The sequence below is a fragment of the Eptesicus fuscus genome, chromosome 6 (genome assembly GCF_027574615.1).
Source record: "Eptesicus fuscus isolate TK198812 chromosome 6, DD_ASM_mEF_20220401, whole genome shotgun sequence".
Lineage (NCBI taxonomy): Eukaryota > Metazoa > Chordata > Mammalia > Chiroptera > Vespertilionidae > Eptesicus > Eptesicus fuscus.
Genome location: NC_072478.1, coordinates 26,803,982 through 26,821,890, shown reverse-complemented (window position 1 = coordinate 26,821,890; position 17,909 = coordinate 26,803,982). Strand labels below are relative to the sequence as shown.

The 17,909-nt window shown below is 45.6% G+C and overlaps 1 protein-coding gene across 1 annotated transcript in view; it reads left to right on the top strand.

Annotated features, from left to right (window-relative positions):
* Positions 1 to 305: 305 nt before the first annotated feature.
* CATSPERD (cation channel sperm associated auxiliary subunit delta) overlaps positions 306 to 17,909 on the top strand; it is a 42,593-nt gene continuing 24,989 nt past the window's right edge. The window contains exons 1-7 of the mRNA XM_028159169.2: positions 306 to 417; positions 2,461 to 2,515; positions 4,410 to 4,486; positions 7,823 to 7,895; positions 9,122 to 9,236; positions 11,451 to 11,518; positions 12,653 to 12,766. Of these exons, the coding sequence (XP_028014970.2) occupies positions 344 to 417; positions 2,461 to 2,515; positions 4,410 to 4,486; positions 7,823 to 7,895; positions 9,122 to 9,236; positions 11,451 to 11,518; positions 12,653 to 12,766 (576 nt within the window). The 5' untranslated portion in view covers positions 306 to 343. The remainder of the gene's footprint in view (positions 418 to 2,460; positions 2,516 to 4,409; positions 4,487 to 7,822; positions 7,896 to 9,121; positions 9,237 to 11,450; positions 11,519 to 12,652; positions 12,767 to 17,909) is intronic.

The window sequence follows — 17,909 nt, the reverse complement described above, 5'->3', positions numbered from 1 at the left end:
TGGTGAACTCGAACTTCCTCGGGAGACACTGCGCTCAAGCTGAAGTTGTCAACGCGCACCCCGTGCTCCTGCCCAAGCTCTTGGGGCCGGTTCGGGGGACAACGCGCGCATGCTCAGACTCCAGTGAGAGCATGCGCGTGTGCCTGTATGCGCGTGTCCAGGTTCTGGAAGGGGGCGTGTTGAGGGGGGTGGATTTAGGCTTCCCAGGAGCCCAGGTGCGCATGCTCAGGATCCGTGGCGACCCCAGACACGGTGCTCAGGCTCTCTTCTGCGCATGCCCAGACTGTGAAGCACCACTGCGGCGGTTGAGGACGGTGGTGGTGGCGGCGGTGCCTCTAACCAGATGCTGGTGTTGATGCTAGTCGCCATAGCGTCCTTGCGGCTCTGCTCGCTGGCCAGAGCACAGCCGCTGTGCCGGTGCGGCCGCCCTTCCGGGTTTGGGGTGCTACCAGGGGTCGGGAAGGAAGGTTGGCTCCTCTGAGTGGAGGCCTGGGCGGAATCCCGGAAGGATTTAGGTTTCCCAGTTTGCTCTTCTAGAAATCAAACGTGATACCTCCCCATCTCTCACCCCATTCTAACCTATCCATCCAGTCCATCACCAAGTCCTCTTCTTTTTTTTTTTTTTTAATATATTTTATTGATTTTTTTACCGAGAGGAAGGGAGAGGGATAAAGAGTTAGAAACATCGATGGGAGAAAAACATCCATCAGCTGCCTCCTGCACACCTCCTACTGGGGATGTGCCCGCAACCAAGATACATGCCCTTGACCTGGAATCGAACCCGGGACCCTTGAATCCGCAGGCCGAAGCTCTATCCACTGAGCCAAACCAGTTAGGGCCATCACCGAGTCCTTGTTGCCACTTCAAAACTTTGGACTGTTCAAGCCACTTCCACTGCCACCCCCCTAGGCTGTGCCTTCCTATCCATCCCTCACGCAGGCAGCCAGAGGAATTGATACACTAATTTGATCTCGTCATTCCCCTTCTCTGGTTCTCTGTGGCACCCAGAATAAAACCCGAGTTCCTTGAGCAGCCTGCATTTCCTCGCATGATCTGGCCCCAGGTTTCTCAACAGCAGCGCAGCTGACATGTAGGGCCTGGTCATTCTCTGGGGTGGGGCCGTCCTGTGCACTGTTGGATGTTGAGCAGCATCCCTGGCCTCCACCCACTAGATGCCAGGTGTACCTACTATTCCAGGCTTTACCCATCAATAAAAAATGTCTCTAGGTATTGCCAAGGTTCCTAGGGATTTTACAACCACCAATCTGATCCCTGCCCATGAAGTCACTGCTCTGGGCACACTGTCCCTGAACACGCCAAACCAGATCCAGCTTTGGGGATGGGAGAGACTTGGGGCATACTATTTCCTCCGATGGTACGCTTTGCTTCCAGGTTTCTCCATGGCTTTTTCCTCATCAATCAGATCTTAATCCCGACTTAAATAATACTTTCTCATTTAAGGCCCCTCTCCTCATATCTGCCTTTTACTATCAATCACTAACTTATTTTCTGTTGACAAGTTTTTTCTTCTGTTGCTGTCACTAGAAATAATAGCTCCATGAGAGTGTAGAATGTTTATTTTATTCGCTCAATACCTAGAACATTATTAGATTTCAGTAACTGTTATATTAGTGAAGGCTATGCAAGGTGCCATACGAGCTGGACAGAAGCTCTAAAGCCCAGTTCCTGTCCTCAGGGAACTCTTGCCAGAAGTGAGCTGTCACATTTAGCAGGGCCCTGTTTGATGATGAAATACTGAATGTGTGCTTTGGTGCTTGGCCTCATTTCGTCTTTACTAGTGATCCATTAACCTTGTTGTAGGGCTGTGAAAACAGACCCAGCGAAATGAAAGACACACAGGTCTAAAGACACATAGCTAGTCCGTGTGGAGTAGGGTTTTCCAGTAAGGTTTACTAGGAGGATTTGTTTCAAAGTCTGTAAAGATTTCATCTCATTCTCCCATTTCCCCATATGAGTTCTCAAAATGTGGTCCTGGGTCAGCAGGAACAGCATGACCTGAGAATTTGTTACAACTGCAGTTCCCTGAACCTACAGGTGAGGCCCACCCGTATAAAGTTTATCAAGCCCTCCAGCTGCTTCTGGCGCACATCCAAGATTGAGAACCCTGCTGTAAACTATACCAACATACTTCCAGCCACCAACACTCCACATACACAAAAAGACGAAAAAGAAAACGTTGAAGTAGGAATTCTTAATCTTCCTGATCTGGGGTCTGCAAATGGGCCTTTATGAGCACTTGAAAATATCACCATTTTGGGGTATCCATGTGTCTCTTTGTGGGAGAGGAGGACACCCAGTTTAATTAGATTTTCCAGGGGCTCCATAACCTGAAAAGCATCAAGAACAGGTACTTCAGAGTTAACCCAGACAATCTGGTGGGAGTCATGCTGAACATTCAATAAACATTGACAGAAGGTCTCTCTTGTTTCTTACCTCTAGTGTTCAAAGAGTGAGGACAGGAAAAATAATTCATGATGGCCATGAAACTCCAGGGGTATGTGACTCCATATTTAATATTCATTCTTTGCTTTTATCTAATAACTAGATCAGAATATTTCCCAGTATTTTTGTGGTGCCCGTGTTGTGTTAGATATACAACATTAATCTTTACCATTGCACTTTGAAATAAAGGATTTGTCTTTCCCATTTCACTAAAAAGATTTGTCTTTCCCATTTCACATACAGATCAAGTAACCTGGACAAAGCCAGGAGACAGAAGTGGGTTTAGAAATCAGGTCACCAGTGTTCTTCTATTTGATAGGAGATTTTAAAATCTGCAATAACATGGGAAACAAATTTGTTTATATTTGTTTATATGATACTAGAGGCCCCATGCACGAAATTCGTGCATGCAAGGGAGGGGGGGTCCCCTCAGCCCAGCCTGCACCCTCTTCAATCCAGAACCCCTAGGGGGATGTCTGACTACTGGTTTAGGCCCAATCCCAGGGATCGGTTATCGGGCCTAAACCAGCAGTTGAACATCCCTCTCACAATCCGGGACCACTGGCTCCTAACTGCTCACTTGCCTGCCTGCCTGATCACCCTTAACCCTTAACTGCCCCCCCCTGCCAGCCGATCACCCCTAACTGCCTCTGCCTGCCAGCCTGATTGCCCCTTACCTGCCCCCGCCCCCCCCGCTGCCAGCCTGATCACTCCTAACTGCCCTCCCCCGCCAGCCTGGTCACCCCTAACTTCCCCCCCCCACCAACCTGGTCGCCCCTTACTGCCCCCCCTCTGCTGGCCTGGTCACCCCACACAGCCTACTGTTCAGTCGTTTGATCGTCCCTCACTAACCCCCCTGCCAGCCTGGTTGCCCCACGCAGCCTGCTGTTCGGTTATTACTGTGACAGTGTCCAGGACAATTTGCATATTCTTCTATTATTAGTAGAGATAGTACAATAGGAAACTTCCTTTCCCCCCACGTGTACCTAAAACGCATGAAGAAATTGGGGTAATGAGATCACAATACAATATACAGATGATGTATTATAGAATTATACATCCGAAAGCTATAAATTTTATTAACCAACTAGCGTTCCCGTTGCAGGAAAAATCCTGTAATAGGGTTTCCTGCTGCACTCTACCCCGCCCTGCCTGCTCTCCTCCCTTCTCCCCGCCCCGCCTTCTCCGCCAGCCTGCCCGCTCTTCTTCCTTCTCCCCCGGCCCCACCTCCGCTCCTCCCTTCTCCTCCCCTTGGCGTGCTTGCTTCTCCGCAGCTTTGCTCCCTTCTGCAGCTCTTGGCTTCTTTCTACACTGTCTTGATATGCAAATTATCCGCCATCTTTGTTGGGGTAATTTGCGTACTTGTCCTGATTGGTTGGTGGGCGTGGCTTGGGCATAGCGAAGGTGCAGTCAATTTGCATATTTGTCTATTATTAGGTAGGATGTCACCCTAATAAATTCAATTTAAAAAATAAAATGTATGAAGAAAAAAATATTTCACTTGTTAAAATAGATTATCTATTGACATTACATCATTTGTGAAGAGGTGACAGCATTTCTAAATAATCTCAAAGTGGCTGGTTTCTAACCTGTTAGCTTTACAATTCTTTGTCCTCTCGCCTCTCTAATAACTAACAATCTGGACATAAAAAAATAACATATGGAATGAAATGTGTTATGAATTAGCTTAAGAATCTTTTTTCACTCTTTATTTTGAAATGATAGATTCATCGCAGGTTGCAGAAATAGTTTCGAAACATCCCAGGCACCCTATACTCAGTGGTGACATCTGACATAACCAGAGTGTAATATCAAAACAGGAAAATGATATTGATACAGTGCATCTGCTTAATTCAGAGTTCACCTTTACATTTTCAATATTGCACATTAGGATACTGTTTTCATCAAGTGTTTATTATTATTAAATTTTGCGACTATCTGCCCAGGATGTCCTGTATTCTTCATCTGTGACAACACGCTTGATTAAACATCCTTGCAAGGAAAACATAGCCCTGTATCTAGGGTAAGTAACCATTTTATGGATTGTTACCATCATTTTTATTAAAATGTTAGATTTTTCCCTCATTGATTCATTCAACAAAGGTTAAGGAAGATGGGTCTGTCCTGTGTTGCTAGTTACTAGCCTTCAGGGAGTCCACAGTTGGGGTGGAAATCAGAGGAAGAGAGATGAAGAGACCAGAAAGTACTTAATTCCAGGGCACTTTGCCCAATAAAAGTCATGTTTAGCCTGGCTGGCGTGGCTCAGTGGTTGAACATTGACTTACGAACCAGGAGGTTGAGGTCAGGGCACATGCCCAGTTTGCGGGCCCAATCCCCAGTTTGGAGGGGGGGTGCAGGAGGCAGCCGATCAATGATTCTCTCTCATCATTGATGTTTCTATCTCTCTCTCTCTCCCTCTCCCTTCCTCTCTGAAATCAATTTTAAAAATGTATTTTTTTTAAAGTCATGTTTACCATCTGAACATCTTCTGCTCCCTGTGGGTCAGCATCAGTGTGTTTTCAATAGGCCAGATAGATCCTTTCTAAAAACTCAGAATAGTCTTCATTTGGTCCCTATTGAATGGCCTGTATCCTAATCAGATTCTTTTGTTTAGGCACTCTTTCCTAAGTCCTTTCAATGGTCCCTGCCATTTGGGTCCCAGTTGGGCTCTGTAAAGGGAATTGCCCCAGTGTTATCTATAACTAACCACTTTTCATTGGCAATTAGCAGGATGTTCAAGATAGCCTGTAAGTATGCCCAGTTTGGATGGTGAATGGAAAAAATGGAGGTGATAAAATCTGCCATTTTCTGCGGATCCTACCCATATGAGGGGTTGGAATTCTTCAAATTCAGTAAATCTGATGTGGAAAATTGAGTATGGGCCAGCAGTGGCCAGCAGGTTTGCCTCCCTAGTTTATTCTTCTTCAAAGGGAATTGTCCTGCTCCAGATAGGGATGCTCCCTGGCCACATTGGGTGCCCTGCCTGGTCTTCCAGGGGAGACCATTCCTTCATCAGACAGGGTCGGAGCTGTTGCTCCTCTGGGCTCTATTTCAGGGGTATCTAGCAGCAGTGATGGTGGTGGGGGAAATCTTCCTGCTGCTATTCCAAGGTCCGCCAGGTTCAGGGCATTAAAGAGGCTCATCTCCTCATTTTCTTTTTCTTCCTGTGTCTTACTATTAGGGAGAAGTTTTGAAGCCAGTTCTCTTCTCTGCACCATTAGTTTGGTTCCCTTTTCTTTTTTCTTTTTGCTGAATCCCCATTGTATAAAGATATAAACACCTGGACATTTCCCTGGCCATTGGCAAAACAATTCCAACTGTATGATGGTGTAGTAATTTAAGGAACCATTTAGAGGTCATTTTTCCTTGTAATCTAAAGTATGCATAGGCCAAGCAGTGTTACAATAGAAAACCAATCCCTTCTTAGTCATTGGATCATAGCTGTACATAGATCAATCTACCAAAATCTGGCCCAGTGGGCTCCCTTCAGGAGACAACAAAAAACATCCTCTGGTGGCACAAAAGTACAAAACCCAAAACCATAACCATAGAAAGACTCCAGACAAAGTGGGAACATGTGAAAAAAACTTGGATCCATATTCTGTTAGTTCAAATGAGCACTCACAAGCAGGTCCTAGCTGCTTATCTCCTGCCAACCAATACAAGTGGTTCTAACTGGATCCAAGTGGCATGAAGCCCAAGCACAGGGAAAGAGGACCCCCCCACCCACCCACCGCCGGTATCCATGCCAGTTCAACTTACTCAGTCGTGGAGTCCATCTACTTCTCAGAAACCCATTACATTTCACTAGCCAAACATTTCAGGCAGCTGATGCCTTGAAAAGGAGTGCAGCGAACTTCCTTGAGAAAAACTCTCGGCAGCTGCTGGGAAGCCCCCACAGTCCTGCTCCCAGGGTCAGCCTACCACAGGCAGCTGGGACCTTAGCCCAGGCCCTCCAGGACTTACTGAGGTTCATGCTGTCCCATCTGGGTCACCAAACTATAACTGAAACACAGGTTTGGCTGCCTGCCACAATGAAAGACAACCTCATGAGTCAGGTGCTGTTGCAAAAGGAAAGAGGTTTATTCAGGTGCTATGACCTGGGAGAATGATTGACTCACATCTCAAAGACGATCCCCCCTACCTGTTCAAGCCCACTGCTTTTGTAGGAATAGGGAGGGGAAGGCTTCCCCCCCCACCCCGCCCCATTCAATTATCTTCCTAGCTTTTGGCACACTCGGGTCCTATCCATTCATCTTTCTAGCTTTTTTTGTTGTTAATCCTCACCCGAGAATATTTCTTCCATTGATTTTTTTAGAGAGACTGGAAAGGAGGGGGAGAGACATAGAGAAACATCAATGTGAGAGAGACACATTGACTGTTTTCCTCCCCCATGCGCCCCAACTGGGGTCCTGGATTGAGCCTGCGGCTAAGGCATGTGCCCTTGACTGGAATTGAACCGTGAATCATCAGTCCACAGGCTGACGCTCTAACCACTGAGTAAACAAGCTAGGGCCATCTTTCTGTCTTTTTGTGCATTCAGGCTCTGTCTTTCCAGCTTTTGGCATGTTCAGGCCCTATCCATTTATCTTTATAGATTTTGGCGCATTAGTGCGCCATCTTGACGAATGGGGAAGACTCCCTGGCACTCTCTGTCTATAGTATCAGAGTTAGTGGAGAGTGGAGTGTGTGTGTGGGGGGGAGGGCTGCAGGACCCACCATTAGGCCCATCTCCCTACACTGGACACAGCATTTGCACATCACGAGGAGCCCGTTGGGAGTCCACAGGGTGCCCCTGCATCCTCCACACAGCCCCCATACAGCCTGGCCCTCCGAAGTGGCCAGTCAACCCATACTCACCCTGCCACTGGCGGCCTGTACTTTGACTGTCTATGGTAACAATGTGGTCACGCTTATTTATTTATTAATTCTCACACGAGGATATTTTTACAACGAGTGGAAGGGACGGGGAGAGACAGAGAGAGAGAAACATCAATTGGTTGCCTCCCACAACGCCCTGACCAGGGCCAGGGATCAAGCCTGCAACGTAGCTATGTGTTCTTGACCAGAATCAAACCCGGGAAAGACAAACTGGTAGAGCTGGTCACACTTTTAAAATAATGTTATTTCAAGAAGTTCAATATCCAGGTTATACAAATTTACTCATGCAAAAATAGATGGATGGATGGATGGATAGATAGATGATAGATAGATAGATAGATAGATGGGCAGAATCTAAATTGTTCCTTATTTTTAAAGGAATTTTGATATGTGTAACATTTTTAGAGTGACTTTCATTGTCTTTTTTTTCCCCCTGTGTAAAATTCTCCTAATTTAACTGTTTTATTGTTTATTTCAGACGACAACTTTTTTTCACGAGAAATAACTTTGAGAGTAGTCTTCCTCCATTTTCCATCCCTCCATCAATGCAGGTAGTTATTATATGGAACAATCTGAAGGATGCTTGAAATACGTAATACTCAGGGTAAAGGTATAATTTGGAAATATCACATTAGTTTGTTTTTGTTCATTTGAAATTTATTTTACAAAAAAAAAAATGTATCTCTTTAAGACATTGAGAGGGTTGATTCTATTCTGTCCTTACTACCAAAATGGTACCCTTTTTTCCTGAAAAAGGAAGCAGAATTATTGCCAATGCTTCCTACAATTGGTTGTGTGTTGGGAATAGATAGATTACATGCACTAATTCCAGGGCCTCCCTAAATTGTCCTAAACCAAAACAGAAAAACCTTTATCCTCTTAGTAACTATCTTGAGAAATTCTACCATTAGCACCTATGCTAAAGAAGTTTTGCCATCTATCAAGATACCAATGTTTCTTGGAAGCAATAGTTATGCTCATCATTTATGCTCCTCATTTATCATTTATCTTTAGGCTTTATCCTTGGAGAAGCGTTTGTTGTTGTTATTTTGTTGTTATTTTTCCGGAGAGAGAAACATGGATTTGTTGTTCCACTTATATGCATTCGTTGATTGATTCTGTGTGTGCCCTGACTGGGATCTAATGTGCAACCTTGGCGTATTGGGATGATTGCTCTAACCAAGTGAGCTACCTGGCCAGGGCCTCCTCAGAAGAGGTTTGTTTTTTGTATTTTGGGTTTTTTGTTTTGTCATTAATCCTCACCCAAGGATATTTTTTTCCATTGATTTTTTTTTTTTTAAGAGAGAGTAGAAGGAAGAGAGGAAGGGAGAGGGAAGGGAGAGAGGGAGGGAGGGAGGGAGGGATGACGAGGAAGAGAAACATCTATGTGAGACACGTCAATTGGTTGCCTTCTGCACACTCCCCAACCAGGGCTGGGGACCGAAACCTGCAACCCAGGTATGTGCACTTGACTGGGAATCGAACTCATGACCCCTTGAGGTGCAGGCTGACACTCTAACCCCTGAGCTATACCAGCCAGGGCTCAGAGAAGGTTTTGATGAGGGAGTGAATTTAACTGTCTGAGGCCACCAAACACCGATTTCAACCTCCCAGTTTTGGTTCCAGCTTACCCCAGGATACATAGTCCCCAATATCTAGGAACCGAACAGCTCCTGTTGGCACAAATGTTTCTTGGATGTGTGTCTAGAAGTATTGCTTCCCAAATTGATGTCCAAAAAGAGGTGTTTATTGATGTTATGTATGTCATTATTTATAGGTTGGCATACCAGAAGTAACATCAGCACATTTTGCTGGTCCAGTATTGCTGTTAGTAGTGAATAAAAAAGTCTATGTTTATAATATTAAAGCCAATTCCTGGACTGCATCGAAAGGTATATATTCTTTTTATGTGTTTTTTGTTTTGTTTTTGTTTTTGTTTTACTTAACTGATTTGAGAGATGGGAGGAAAGAAGGGAGAGGGGAGGGAAAAAACACCGATTGGTGGGCTCCATATGCGGGGATCAAACCTGCAACCTGGGTATGTGTCCTGACCAGGAATTGAACCCACCAACTCTTGGTGTATGAGATGACACCCCAACTAGCTGAGCCACCCTGGCCAGGGCCTTTTTGTATTTTTTTATTTCATTTGAGTTCAGCCAACCTCAGAGAAATGGTTATTAATTTCGGAAGGACAAACCATCCGTTATGTGGATGTCTGTCCCTGAATGTCACCTTGTCCTTTAAAATTCAAATGGAAGCTGGGCTGAACCCCCATCCACTGCAGATTGCAGTTATAAGCCAGAGAACCCTTCTCTGGACAAGAACGACTTCTAGATGCTTGGCGACAACATTCCATGGTACAGATAGAACACATTTTGTTAATACAGTCATTGGCCAGTGGACACTCGGGTTGCTTCCGTGTTTTAGCTATTGTGCACAACACTGTTTGAACATGTGTGTTTGTGTGTGTGTGTACAAATATCTTCCTGAGTCCATGCTTTTAATTTTTTAATTTTTTTGCATTCCCAGAAGTGGCATTGGATTGGCTCCGATTCCTGGCAATACTCTGAATGAGTGATGTCCACACTGCTCTTCCCCCAGCAGCCCCGCCCGGCTCTTGTGGACTCATGTCTGTGGCTTCTGTTACGGAATCAATCCATCTTACATTTTGTCTTCTCTTTTCCTGCTGCCTTTCCTTTTCCCCGGCATGATTGTGGTGTCCAAAGAGTCCTGCCTTCTCATGATGTGCCCGAAGTAGGACAGCTTCAGTTTGGTCACTTTTGCCTCCAGCGATGTGTCTGGCTTATTTACACCAGGACCCACGTGTCTGTCTTCCTGGCAGTCCCGCGTGTCTGCAGCGCTCTCCTCCAGCTCCATATTTCAGATGAATCAATGTTCCTATCAGTCTTCTCCACTGCCCATCTTTCACATCTGGGCACAGTAATTGGGAATACCAGGGTGTGGATAATCTTAGAGACCTTGGTCTCTAATGACACAGCTTTGCTCTTGGTCAGTGGTCGGCAAACTCATTAGTCAGCAGAGCCAAATATCAACAGTACAACGATTGAAATTTCTTTTGAGAGCCAAATTTTTTAAACTTAAACTTCTAACGCCACTTCTTCAAAATAGACTCGCCCAGGCCGTGGTATTTTGTGGAAGAGCCACACTCAAGGGGCCAAAGTTTGCCGACCATGGCTCTTGGTGATCTTTCCTAATTCTTCTATTGCTGCCCTTCTGAGTCTCAGCCTTCTCCCGAGTTCTTGGCGGCAGTCTCCATTTGAATTGGTGACTGAACCAAAGGAAGCTAAATCTTCAGCAGTGTCTTTCTTCATTGTCTGTGTGAAAGTTGCGTATCTCATCTGTAGTCATCATGTGGTCATTCCATTTTCAGATTCTTTGAGGAAACTCCACGCTGTTTGCCAGTCTTGCACCATTCCCATTCCCAACAGGGTGCAAAAGTTCCATTTTCTTCACATTCTCACCAACACTGGTTGTTTTTTGTTCCATTTCAAGCCAAAGTTTCTGCCCTTAAAATGGAATCAACACCTTGGTAAGAGAAGGGAGCTCTTCCTGACGTTTTGGCGTAGTCCTAAACGAGTGTGTGCTTCTCAACTAGGACAGTTCTGCCCCCGATGACACTTAGGCAATGTGGGAGGTATTTTTGGTTATCCAGACTGGAGGAAAGTGCTGCATTCAGTCATTAAAGGCAGGGGTGCTGCAAAGTGTCCCACAGACACAGGACGACCCCCACAACCAGGAACCACCTGGCCCCACATGTCAATAGCAGGTTACTTAGCCTTGTCCTGATTCCTTGGCTGCAGTCTCCATTGGCTTTTTGTTTGTTTTAATAATTCTTTATTGTTGAAAGTATTACATATGTCCCCATTTTTCTCCCATTGACCTCCTCCAGCCTGCCCCCGCCACTCCCCCCCAGGCCTTCAGCACCCTATTGTCTGTGTCCATGGGTTATGTACATGTGCATACAAGGTCAGTCTCCATTTAAATGAGTGACTGGACCAAAGTAAGCCAAATCTGTAACAGTGTCTAAACCTTTTCTCTGACCTTCAGGTAACTCATATAGTTTCCAAATGATCTTTCCCTTTCAGGCATAGAACACCCTGTTTCACATGTTTCTGGTGACAACTGTTGCTATAGTAAGCATCCCTTTTGCTTGGTGAGTACAGGGTATCATTTTTTTACTCTGCTCTGAGCACAGATAGAAATAAAGACAGGAGAATCCTTGGAGGTTGGGCCTTTGGACTTGGGCAATGTCATTTCCCCAGGGCTCACCCGACAACCTAAGATGCGGGAGGGGCTCTGGGGCTACTTTCAGATCAACTGGCTAGTACACTAAGAATATATCCATCTGCCTTCCTTTTTTTTGAACTTGTTATTTTAAAATAATTATAGACTCTCCAGTAAGTTGAAAAGATCATACAGTTTCCCATGTACCCTTCCCACATCTACCATCTTACATAACTGTAGTATCATACTAAAACTAGTATTGACATAGATACAGTGTATCTAGCATTTTATCACATTGCCACATCACAGAAGCAGTACTGCCATTGAAATACCAGACTGTCTATTCTGTAATCCCAAAGCTCCATACCTCCTTGCCCCATCTCACCCAACCCCTGTCAACCACTAATCTGTTCCCCACCTCTATAATTTTACCACTTCTCAGATGTTATATAAATGGAACCGTACAATATGGGACCTTTGAGGACCAGCTTTTGTCAGCTAAATTCTCTGGAGACACATCCAATTTGTTGTATATATCTCTAGTCTTTCCCTTTTCGTTGTCAAGTAACATTCTGTGGTCTGAATGCACCAGGATTTGGTTGCCTCCACTTTGGGGCTATTGTGAAAAAAGCTACTATAATCACTTATGTACATATGTTTTGTATGTGCATATGTTTTAATTTTTCTGGGGTAATTGCCCAGGAGTTTTACCCTTGGCATTGATCTCCCTTTTTTACTGAGATATAATTGACATAACACTGTAAGTATACAATGTGATGATTTGATACATTTACATATTGCAATGTGATGGCCACTGTAGGGTTACCTGCATCATGGCACATCATTGCCATTTCTTTTTTTGTAGTGGGAACCATTAAGATATAGTTTCTTAGCAACTTTGAAGCTTACAGTATAGCACTGCTGTCTATAATCACTCTGCTGGGCATTAGATCTGCAGGAGTATGTAGCTACTGGGTGCAAGTTTGTGACCTTCAACAGCATCTCCCCATCCCCACCCCCCAAACCTCCTTTTAAAGTGACTATTCTGTGTGTGTTCTTCCAGGATATAAGTATTTTCGTTTTTGCCTATTCGCATGGAGAGGAGATATCTCAGACCAATATATATGTCTCAGATAACTGGGGATACGTATTTGAGAATTATATCAATGAAGGACAGGTATGTGCATTTGCATGAAAACGTGAACCAAAAAAGATAAATGTCTTGTGTGTGATTGGAGTAATTAGCACGCAGTGGGTGAACCAGGGCTTCTGTCTCTCGGGAGGGTAGGGAAAATTCCAGGTCATGGGACCTGGCTAGGGAGATTAGGAAGTTAGGAAAGGAGACGAGGTTTTAGATGATAGCACGTTTATGGAGTGCTTATGAAAACTAGTGCCAAAGTAAAGGCTGCACATTAATTATAATATTTAACCCCATGCCCACCCGAAGATCAGTACTCTTATGACCCTGATTTTATAGATGAAAACGGTATTGGGTTGAATTTGTGCCCCTCCCCCCCTGCAAATTTATGTCCACCCACAACCTCAGAATGTCATCTTACTTGGACATAGGGTCTCTACAGATGTAATTTGTTAAGTCAAGATGGAGTCGTAGTGGATTAGGTTGGGCCCTAACTCCAATGACGTGTCATTGTAAGAGGAGAGGGCACACAGATGCTCACGGAAAACAGGGCTGTGTGACGGGCTGACACTGGAGAGATGGATACAACTGCAAGCCAAGGAATGCAAGACTGCTGGCAGCCACCGCACGCTCTGAGTGATGGCCAGGCTCTTCCCCAGAACGTCAGAAGGAGCCAACCGTGCCGACACTGTGAGTCCAGACGCTGCCTTCCAGAACGGTGACATTTTTTGTTGTGTTAAGCCCCCGGTATGTGGTGTTTTTTTTGTGTGTGTTTTGTTTTGTGGCAGCCCTAGGAAACTAATAGAGGGATGGAGGCTCAGAGAAGCTCAGGGCCTTTACCAAGGACACACAGCTCGGCACAGCTGAAGTGATCAGGACATTGGGTAGCTAAGAGAATGAGGACATTTTATTCTGACTCAGAGAATGGCTTTACCCCCAAGCACTTAGGAAGTATGTCCAGAGGAGTGCAGACAGAGTCTACTCCAGACCCAAGTTCTGATCATGTCTCAGATCTGGTTTCTTAGTCCTGCCTAAGAGCCCCAAAGAAGCCTAGAACCTAACCAGCCACATGTTTTTATTTGAAATTAGACCTGGAAGGACCCAGGGGCTGCTGATGTAAGTCCCAGAACACAAACACTGGAAAACCAGGAAGAGGACAGGAGAAGATGGAGGCCCCAGGTTAAAAAGAGAGAGTGGATTTGCCCGTCCTCCAACTTTTTAAAAAAATATTTCTTATTGGGGAGAAACCAAGATGGCGGCATAGGTAAATACCTAAACTGCTGCCTTGCACAAGAATTTCAAAACTACAACTAAAAGACAAAATGGACATCACCCAGAACCACAGGAAGGCTGGCTGAGTGGAAATTCCACAACTAGAAGGAAAGAGAAAAGCACACTGAGACTCAGAGGAGCTGCAGGAGGCAGAGGTACTGAGACGTGCATGATGAGAGGACTGGCAACTGAGTGCACAGCTGGCTTTCTCAAGCGGGAGGGAGACAAAAGCTCCCAACTGTGCTGAACTCCAGTTCCAGGCGAGACCTTGGGGACCCAGACTCATACAGGGTGAAACTGGACTGTCAGGAAAGAGAAAAGCACACTGAGACTCAGAGGAACTGCAGAAGGCAGAGGTACCAAGGCGCATGCGGTGAGGGCAGGCAACTGAGTATGTGGCTGGCTTTCTCAAATGGGAAGGAGACACAAGCTCCCAACTGCACTGAACTCCAGTTCCGGGCGAGACTCTGGGGACCCAGACTCATTCGGGGAGAAACTGGACTGTCTGGCAGCGGGCGGAACTCGAGGGCGGCTTTCTCTCAGAGGTGCTTGCAGTGATAACCATGGGACACTGAGACACAGGGGCCTATTAGGCACGGCTGACGGGAAACCAATGCTGTCTGCTCCGTCCTGAGACTCCGCCCCATCCAAGCTGAGCACAGAGGCTTTTGCAAGTCTTCTCCCATAAGGGTGTCTCCAGCACAGAAGTTCTCTCAGCATAGACACAGCAGATCCTCACAGCCAATTGGCCTGGAGGGCAATTCCTCCCAGTGATACCAACAACAATCAAGGATTAACTACAACAAGACTGTGCACACAGCCCACAAAGGGGTACACCAAGAGTGTCCACCTCAGGTAACTGGGGAGGCTGAGCCACTGGGCCCTATAGGACACCTAGCACACAAAGCCACTCTGTCAACTCAGGGAAGCAGCCAAAATGCAGAGACAAAGAAACAGATCACAAATGAAAGAAATGGAGGAAAGCAAACGACTGGATATAGAGTTCAAAACTACGGTTATAAGGTTTTTCAAGAATTTTCTAGAAAAGGCCAAATTTAGCGAGACCCTCGAGGATATGAAAAAGGACCAACTAGAAATTAAGCATACACTGACTAAAATAAAAAAAATATTATACAGAGATCTAACAGCAGAATAGAGGATCACAAGAATCAAGTCAAAGATTTGAAATACAAAGAAGCAAAAAACACTCAACCGGAAAAGAAAAAAGAATCCAAAAATATGAAGATAGTGTAAGGAACCTCTGGGACAACTTCAAGCATACCAACATCAGAATTATGGGGGTGCCAGAAGAAGAGAGAGAGCAAGATACTGAAAACCTATTGGAAGAAATAATGACTGAAAACTTCCCCCACCTGGTGAAGGAAATAGACTTACAAGTCCAGGAAGCGCAGAGAACCCCAAACAAAAGGAATCCAAAGAGAACCACACCAAGACACATCATAATTAAAATGACAAGAGCAAAAGACAGAGAATATTAAAAGCAGCAAGAGAAAAACAGTTAGTTACCTACAAGGAAGCACCCATACGACTGTCAGCGGATTTCTCAACAGAAACTATGCAGGCCAGACGGGAGTGGCAAGCAATATTCAAAGTGATGAATAGCAAGAACCTACAATCAAGATTACTCTACCCAGCAAAGCTATCATTCAGAATTGAAGGGCAGATAAAGAGCTTCACAGATAAGAAAAAGCTAAAGGAGTTCATCACCACCAAACCAGTATTATATGAAATGCTGAAAGGTATTCTTTAAGAAGAGGAAGAAGAAAAAGGTAAAGATAAAAATTATGAACAACAAATACCTATCTATCAAGTGAATCTAAAAATCAAGTGAATTAAAAATCTGATGAACAGAATAAACTGGTGAATATAATAGAATCAGGGGCACAGAAAGGGAGTGGACTGACAATTCTCGGATGGAAAGAGGTATGGGGGGTGCAGGAAGAGACTGGACAAAACTCGTATACCTATGGATGAGGACGTGGGTGTGGGTAAGGGCAGAGGGTGGGGTGGGAACCGGGTGGAGGGGAGCTGTGGGGAGGAAAAGGAACAATTGTAATAATCTGAACAATAAAGATTTATTAAATTAAAATATATATATATTATTGATTTTTACAGAGAGGAAGGGAGAGGGATAGAGTTAGAAACATCAATCAGCTGCCTCCTGAACACCCCCCACTGGGGATGTGCCCACAACCAAGGTACATGCCCTTGACCGGAATCGAACCTGGGACCCTTCGGTCCGCAGGCCGACGTTCTGTCCACTGAGCCAAACTGGTCAGGGCTAACTTTTTGTTCTTTTGGGCCCCCGAAGGATTGGGTGATGCCCACCCACACTGGTAAGAGTGAGTCTCCTTTACTCATCTACTGAAACAAATGCTAAGCTCTTTCAGAGACACTTTGTGGACACACTCAGGAGCAATGTTTTACCAGTTCTCTTGGCATCCCTCAGTGCAGCCAAGTGGACACATGGAATTAACCATCACAAGTCCATTCTTGTCAATTTGACATCCATACACATCTCCTTCAACCAGAACCTCCAAATAAAGACACTAACAAGGACAAAAGTCTGCCCAACACAATATAGCCATCCTGTGTACAACAACAAAAAAAAAGCACTACCCCTCCCCAGGAGAGAAGATAAAGTCCTAGAACAATGTTTACTCTTCATAATGTCCCATCACTTCAATACCCATGATTAATTCAAGAGTCTTTCTGCTGCGCGCGCGCGCGCGTGTGTGTGTGTGTGTGTGTGTGTGTGTGTGTGTGTGTGTGGTTATTGGTGGTGGTGGAACCCTTGGGAGTGCTTAGGTCATAAGGGTAAAGCCCTCAGGAATGGGATAAGTGCTCTTACACCAGAGGCCCCAGAGAGCTTGCTGGCCCCCTTCGCCTTGTGAGGACAGAGGGAGAAGTCTGTGACCCAGAGGGGGGCCTCGCTTGACGGTGCTGGCACCTTGATCTCAGATTTCCAGCCTCCAGAGCTGTGAGGAATAAGTTTCTATTGTTTATAAGCCACCCAGTCTGTGGTATTTTGTCACAGCAGCCTGACTGGACTAATACAAAGGGTTAGGGTTTTGACCAGTGGATTTGGAGGGGTATAGGGGGGGGCACACAATTCAGTCCAAAGCACTGTATATAATGTAGCACCTCCAAAAAAACAGAGGCTTAATGAGGACAGTCGTCTCTCTTACCTGAAAGATGTCGGCGGTGCCTTGTCCGCCAGTGTAGCTGCTGCGCACTCTGCTGACCAGCCAAACCAGGGGCGTGAGGAACCTAGGCAGGAAGGAAGGAGCTAGGCATGCATCTAGCAGCCGGTCACACCACTTTCTCCAACTCCCAACACAAAGCTGTCTTCACTCGAGGTTCTACTGAGGATGCTACTGAGAGGTTTGCGACACAGGAAACCAGACACAGAGTCCAGGCGATTAAAAGGGGGGAGGTTTTAATCTTGCGCTCCCTGGCGAAATTCGCTGGTCCCAGGGTGGGCCAGGGAAGTTCGCGCCAAAAGGGGGGCATAGGTACTTTTTTAAAATATATATATATTTTATTGATTTTTTACAGAGAGGAAGGGAGAGGGATAGAGAGTTAGAAACATCGATCAGCTGCCTCCTGCACACCCTCCACTGGGGATGTGCCCGCAACCAAGGTACATGCCCTTGACCGGAATCGAACCTGGGACCTTTCAGTCTGCAGGCCTACGCTCTATCCACTGAGCCAAACTGGTTTCGGCCATAGGTACTTTTATACAGCTGTTTAGTGAGGGGAGGGCGGAGGTCGTGAGAGGTGTGGAATTTCCGCCAGGGGTCTAGGAAGGCGCCAGTTACTCTGTCACCATCTACCTTGCAGATGCATGCATCGGCTCTGGACTCCCCCCCCCCCCCCCTCCGCCTTG